At 47.0% G+C, this 7189-nt stretch overlaps 1 protein-coding gene across 1 annotated transcript in view; it reads left to right on the top strand.

Moving 5' to 3' along the window:
* Positions 1 to 273: 273 nt before the first annotated feature.
* STYXL2 (serine/threonine/tyrosine interacting like 2) overlaps positions 274 to 7189 on the top strand; it is a 28709-nt gene continuing 21793 nt past the window's right edge. The window contains exons 1-5 of the mRNA XM_042037962.1: positions 274 to 356; positions 1066 to 1204; positions 3634 to 3728; positions 4581 to 4812; positions 5575 to 5792. Coding sequence (XP_041893896.1) covers positions 1086 to 1204; positions 3634 to 3728; positions 4581 to 4812; positions 5575 to 5792 — 664 coding nt within the window. The 5' untranslated portion in view covers positions 274 to 356; positions 1066 to 1085. The remainder of the gene's footprint in view (positions 357 to 1065; positions 1205 to 3633; positions 3729 to 4580; positions 4813 to 5574; positions 5793 to 7189) is intronic.

A 7189-nucleotide genomic window follows, 5' to 3' on the forward strand; every position in this document is an offset into this window, starting at 1 on the left:
GAGGCTCTCTGAAGGCAGAGGTCCGGCCTCACTGGCTTTGGACTCTTTCCTGTAACTGAGAAACGAGGATCCAGCCCACAGCAGGGAAGGAGTTAAGTGCTTGACCAGCTGCTGTCTGTGAGGCACTGAATTCCTTTCCCGTGCAATCCAGCAGCCAGTGTCAGGACAGCTATATTTAGAAAGCTGATAAAGGTTTGGTGCCAACAGTTGTCCTGCCCCTCGATGAAGAAGCTGTAGAGAGAGCGAGAGGGGAGCAGCTGATTGCTTTCCTCCGGTACCATTCCTTGCTGTCTTCAGTGGACTCCTTTGCCGTGCCTCCAGCAGAGACCCCCAGTGGAGCCATCCAGGCACAGGGGGTAAGTTCCTTTTCCTTGCTGCCCTGTCTCCCTGCTCACTGCCCCGTGAGTGACCACGAAGCCATGATCCTCCAGCCTGAGCCCAGCTGCCGGGCCCGTGGGAGCTGCCACTGGCTCTTGTGGTACTGAGGCAAGAGTCCCTCTGCCTGGGCCAGGGCAAGTGTTGGCTGCTGTGTTTCCATGCTCCTAACTGAGCTACGGTGCCCTCGCTCTCCCACACCCAGGGTGAGAACAGCAGCCTCCACACAAAAGATTACAAGGACAAAGTCCCAAGCCTTCAAGCTCCTTTGGCCTTACGCTTTAGGAGCATTTCATTTTAGGGAGGCGAGGTCTCATGTTTCTTGCCCCTGACCCTCCTTCCAGCCCGGCTCGGGCTGTGTAGGCTGCTTCCAGCCACCATGCGCGGTCAGGGGAGTATAGAGTTTCTGCCCCGCCAGGCCTTCCTTCCTGGCCTTCCTGCACCCTTACTCACAGGCAAAAGAGCATTGGCGCTCGCTGGGTAGCAGCCAGGGAGCTGCATGAGGCCTTGGGAATGGCAGGCGCCCTGGTAGGGGAGCCAGTGTAGCTCTTGTGGAAAGGTCTCCTTGCAGGAACAAAGTGTGGGAGCCTTTCTGCTGTACCCCCCTGCTACTTATGCCCCACGGCCGGGGAATGGCCTCCCATGCAGAGCTGTGTAATGGCTCTCCCTCCTGCCCTGCTCCCCTTGTAGCGGATCCCCTGGCAGCCGCCATGGCCAGCGGCAGAGATTCGGACAGCGAGCCGGCAGTGCCCGAGGAGGAGGAGGAGGAGGCGGGCCCGGACGTGAAGGCCGTGCAGGCCCATTACCTGCGCAGCCCTTCGCCCAGCCGGTGAGTCCACAGGCACTGCCACAGCCTCCTGGCAGCACGTGGGGAGTGCTGCCCTTCCCTGCTTTCCCTTCCTTCCTCTGCATGCTGGCACTTGGGCCAAGCTGAGCCCGGGGATTCCCTGCCCTCCTAAGGTGGGGTCAGTGTGCCAGCACCGAGAGAGCCTGCAGAGACAGGACTCCTGCACTAATTAATCCACCCCACTGGGAAAGTGCATAGTGGGGATAAACTGCAGGAAGGATTACTGTGGGCTGGTGTTGTCCCTCTTCCCTGTCTCACCGTCTCATACACCTATGCTGAAACTTCTGATCTAATTTCAACTCTCCCCAAATTCATCTTCATCTTTATGTCCATTATAAGGACTTGTGGATTTTTTAATGTTGATATTAGGCTTTTCCAGCCCCAGAAAGGCCAAGGGTCTTGGGATTTGGGTTTGATTCAGAACCAACTTTAGCTACAGGCTTCAGGCACTGAACAGGAGACTGCGACAGCACAAGCAGAAATTGAGTTACCTCAAGCAAAACAGCATGATTAGATGTGTTTTCTCCTAATACAAGGAAAAATACACCCCTTTGTTCCCTTTTCCTAAAGCAAATGCTCTGCAGGGTTTTCTGTATCCTTTGAGATGCTTTAGCTGAAAGCAAGGAGTAGGGATTGAGTTTGAAAAGAACCTGCCCCAGTGGCCCTCAACAAGTAGGAGGTTATGAAATGTTTCCTGCTAACTGTGGGACACTGCAGAAAAATTAAGATGGAGTACTTACTTCATTTAACCACATGTATTTCAAAATTGTTTAGGAAGATCACTGAGCACACATAAAGTAAAATCATGTGTTGTAAAATGATGTATTCAGCTCTCTCTTGCTGCTCATCAGTCACTCAAAATGAACAGAAGCATCTCTCCAGTTTATTTGCCTTGCCTTGTCTCGCCTTGCCTTGCTTTGCCTTGCCTTCCTTTTCCTTCCCTTCCCTGTTCCTTTTTTTCCTCCCTTTCCCCTTGTCAATGACTAAATACAGTGATGAAAATGGCAAGATCCTTCCCAGCCAGAAGGGGGTTGTTGAAGGACCCAGGCCTGGGCAGTTCTGCGTTTCACGGATGCTCAGGGCAGCTACAGGTAAAATGTGTTGAGGCTGTGGTGGCAGATTATTACCTACTGTTACCTTTTTATTGAGCTTGGAGGCAACCTTTACAGCAAAAGGAATTGAAGGCAGGGTGTAACTGCAAATTTGTGTCAGCTCCTGTAAATGAGACTGAAACTCCCCTTGCTCATCTCGTAAACTCCTTTGAAGAACTAGAAAAGGATTACTTTCCGTCACGGTTGACAAGTGCTGGAACTCAACTAAATGACCTGGATGAGCCCGTTAAGTGGTTTCCGATGACTGTGCCCCCTGCTTTGATTCTGGAGCCTGAAAGCGGTTCAGCTCTCCAGACATTGCTGTACCCTGACTGCATATTAATCACCCTCCCTCTCCTGCTTTAATTGAACAAAAACAGTGTATTGCAAGTCTGCAAGCCTGCACTGCCAGAGAGCCTCTGTGATGGCAGCAAACTTGTCCTAGTGATTTGTACCATCTCTTTGGAAGGAGGTTTAGAGGATGTAGGTCAGGGAAAAAGCTCTGTAAAGTACTTTGTTAAGATGGTCTAACTGAGAGACTGAATTTTCTTGGACTGTATAGGCGAATCCAGATGCAAATACATTTGTTTTTGAGATTGTGGCCGCTTTTTTCTTAACAAAAATTTACTACACTATGTCAAATAACTCCCTTCAAAGCTGTTTGTGGGTGTCACAGTGGTTTCTGACCCACAGTTACACAACACTGAGCAAGTGGAGAGACTGACTACAGGTTCATGTTCTGAAGTGCCCAGTGTACAAAGTACTGAGGGAGAGATTCACGGGCTTCAATCTCAGTGCTTGCACTGCAGCTTGTGGTAACTTAAAGGATGCTTGTGGGCAATTAACTGGCAGAAAGACAACCCAACAGTTTTCTAGTGTAATCTGTTTTGAATTACTCAATAAATTCTAGTTAGGACCGTATTTTATGTCTGTCTAAGTGAGAGTTACTTGTGAGACTGTTTCTTGTGATCCATCCCCCTCCCAGTTTCAAACCAGACACTGATCTTCTCTACCCATAAACTCCTCCACCAGGCAATTGGTTTGCACTCAGAGCCCCCTGTAGCTTCTCCCCGTGAGACCTGTCTGCATCCTGCAAACACTGGATGCAAAGGCATCTTTGAAGCCTGTAGTGCCATGCTGGCGAGCAGGGTGGGAATGAGGGGTGGGAGAAGAGCTGGGACTTCCCTTCTACAATCAAAGGATGCTCACTGCTCCAGTTCCCTGCTGTTCCCCTCTGGAATGGGTGAAGAGGGCTAAAGTCCTGGGGATGGGATCCCAGTGGAGGGCATTTGCCTAACACACAGTGTGGTTGGTTGGCAGGTACTCGGTGGTATCAGACACTGATACAGAGAGCATCTTCATGGAGCCAATCCATCTGTCATCTGCTGTGGCTGCCAAACAAATCATCAAGGAAGGTAAGAGAACTATGTAAGTTATAGAGACCTGACTTACACTTGTTTTGCCTTTCTCATCTACAGATCCTAAATGATAAAAAAGCCCTTAAGAGAAAATTCCACCTGAAGTAGAGAAATAACGACTTACAGAAAGGTTTGGTGACTTCCTTTGAAGTTGTGCAATGAATCTGTGGCAGAATTGTGTACTGCAGGGGTAAATACAATTTGAGTGCTGATTGCTCGCTGCAACAAACTAAATTAGAGTAGAATGGAATAGAACAGAACAGAATGGAGTGTTTCAGTTTAAAGGATATACATGATCATCTAAGTCCAACCATCAGGGCTGACCAAAAGTTAAAGCATATTATTAAGGCGCTGTCCACCACCTCTTAAACACTGTCAGGGATGGGGAATCAACCACCTCTCTAGGAAGCCTGTTCCCATGTTTGACCACCCTCTCAGAGAAGAAATGCTTCCCAGTGTCCAGTCTGAATCTCCCCAGGTCAGCTTTGAACCATTCCCACATGTCTGATCACTGGATACCAGGAAGAAGAGCTCAGCAGCTCCCTCTCCACTTTTCCTTTTCAGGAAGGTGTAGGCAGCAGCTGCATTCTTCTGGGCCTGGAAAAAGGGTGCCCTTAACTCCCAGGCCTTTGGCCAGAGTGGGACTGAGAGGACAGCGTGCCCTTCTCATTGCTAATTGCTACCCTGAGGCAGTTGCTAGGTGAGCATGTACATGCCCACATTGCAGACAGAACGGGGTGATGTTTCTGAGGAAAAAAGCCACAAGGCTTGTCCCAGGCACAGGTAATGACAGCTCATATATTTGCATTGTTTTTATGTGCTTTTACTTACAATGTCAGTTTATTCCAGAGCTGAAGACAAAGGACATCAGGGTAGACTCAGTGTGTCCCAGGATGTTGGAGTCTGCGCAGCAGCTGATGGTGGAAGACCTGTACAACCGAGTTAAGGAAAAGATTGATGACACCAGCTTGTTTAACACGCCGTGTGTGATGGACTTGCAGAGGGCACTTGTGAAGGACAGGCTGGAGACCCCCAGGGATGCTGTGGATGAAGTCTGGCCTAATGTCTTCATAGCAGAAAAGTGAGTGTCGGCTTTTGTCATCAAGTTGAGTGAGATTCCCACTAAAGGGTCAAATGGAACCACTGAAGGCATAACATGTATTACATGCATCTAATACCTTTCATCCCTAGAGAGCCCTAAAGTGTTTTTCAGACTGTGCTCACAGAAATCTCTATGCACTGGAAAGTAAATACTTCTGGAATAGAATCAGCAGCTCTCCTATGCTATTTAGATGCTTCAATAGTTTAGGAGAGGAAAAGACAAATAAGCCCAAATTCCACTGTTCTGGTTGGAATCTGGGCCTAAAATTGGAACTAAAGTCATTGTTACGTAAAAGGGAGTTAAAAAGGTAATGCCATAGCAAATGTCAAGTAAACATGATTAGGTCTTTTGTACCATGGTACAACTGTCTGAGACACCTGGGTAAGTGACCAGACAGAATTACAAGAGGATACAGAGTAAAGCATCAATTATGGAGTGATAAAAATTGATAAATAAGTACACAGCCTGAACCTAGGATGGCAGTACGAGTTTCAAATCAAACTGGAACGGAAACAGAACATACAGCTCTACAGGTGAATACAGGCTTCTTGTTTTCCTTTTTCGGTGAGTATTGGAAAGAAATACCTGCGGAACTCTCTCAAAGGACGTTAAGGTCTGAATGGTACCTCATGCTGAATGAGTAACATGGGCTGGGAGTTGTGTAGACCTTGTAGCATGCAGCTTCTTTCCCACCCAGAATAGGAGCACTGATATCTAACGTGTTTTTTTCCCTTTCTGCAGAAGCGTTGCAGTGAACAAAAGCCGTTTGAAGAGACTGGGGATCACCCATGTCCTGAATGCAGCTCATGGTACAGGTGTCTACACAGGACCAAGTTTCTACAACGGTCTCAATATCCAGTACCTGGGCATTGAAGTGGATGATTTTCCAGATATGGATATCTCCAAACACTTCCGCCCAGCTGCAGAGTTCCTTGACGAAGCCCTGCTGACTTACAGAGGTAAGAGGAGAAGATTGCAGTGGTTCCAGCTTGGGAATTAACAGGGGGAAGCCTTACTCTGATAAACAGCTGCTGCCACATTTGTAATGGGGTAGAAGGCAGAGCCGTTGCTCTCTGCATGCGGTTACAGTGGACACCTCTTGCCCATTTCTGCCAGGTCTCATTCAAAACAGGAGGGAGCAAACTGGTAAGAGAAGGCAGCCCCAGCAGCCCCACGGCTTCAGGTTCAAAGTGGCTGCGAGTCAGCTCCTGCAGCTGCTTTGAAAGACCACGACTATGGCAAAGAGTAGAAGCCCTGCTGCTGTCAGATTTGCTGGACTTAATTCCATGGCAACTGTTATTCTGTGGACCTCCAGTGCACACTGGTCATTTTGTTGCAAATTCAGTGGACAGTTAAAAATATCTTTTTGCAGTTCAGTATTGAAAGAAGCACCAGGATCTGTGATATCACTGATATTCTTCGTATAAATTGTCAATTAACCTAATTTCTGTAGAGAGACAACAGATTACCTTCTAGTAGAAGTGACAGTAAGAAGAGTGTAAAGTTTTGTTCGTATACAAGGAGCGTTGAGCCAGTTTTAATAGCTCAACAATGCAAGGAGGATGCACCAAGGCAGAGGAGCCTTAGAAGAAGTGAGATGAAGGAGAGCTTCCCCTCTTGGTGAGCTGTTAGATTGGTTTTGCTGGCTGGTAAAACACTTGGAAGGCAACCAAGACTTTTGATGCTAAGAAAGGTATAAAAGAGATTTCAGGATTGTAGGAAGAGGTTCATTAGGTAAACTCTTGTGGTAACGTATCAGCAGTCAGAACGGTGGTGCTTAAATTGGCTTCATTAAGTTTCAGTGCAAACAGATTGATTAAACTGGAGTTTATCACACATTTAGAGACAGTAATTTCAGTTGTTTGCAAGCTAGCAAAGCCTCATTTACATTCTCTTTGTATTTACAAGCTTTTCTTTAGCTGTAATTTGCTATACAAGTAGCTTTAAACCCCAAATAATTTTTCTGTGCCAAAGCTTGGTTTTCTGCAAGAGGTAGTCAATGCCATAAAATAAAGCAGATCCTGAGTTTTGATTCTTGCTCATACAGTCACTGGTGCAGGACAGTGGGTCCCAGTAGTTTGAAGCAGCTGGATCAGTTTGTCAGAGTCAAAATCAGCTCTTTTGTGATAGTTGCTTGGTTCTACTCTTCTAAGATGTAATAGGACTTTGACCTCCAGCCAGGCTACAATGTAATTGTTTGAAGGTACCTTGCAAAATTGATCTTGATTCTGGCAAAAATACAATTAAACTAATATAAAATTGTTATTTAAGTCCTATAATGTGCCTTATAGAAAAAATAAGTTACTTGCTTATCCTCCCAGTACCTTCCTGGAGGCTAATGCTAATACCTCTCTTT

Source organism: Corvus kubaryi, unplaced genomic scaffold (assembly GCF_017639235.1).
Source record: "Corvus kubaryi isolate FWS band 111438036 unplaced genomic scaffold, C.kubaryi_AGA036_p1.0 37391, whole genome shotgun sequence".
Classification (NCBI taxonomy): Eukaryota; Metazoa; Chordata; class Aves; order Passeriformes; family Corvidae; genus Corvus; species Corvus kubaryi.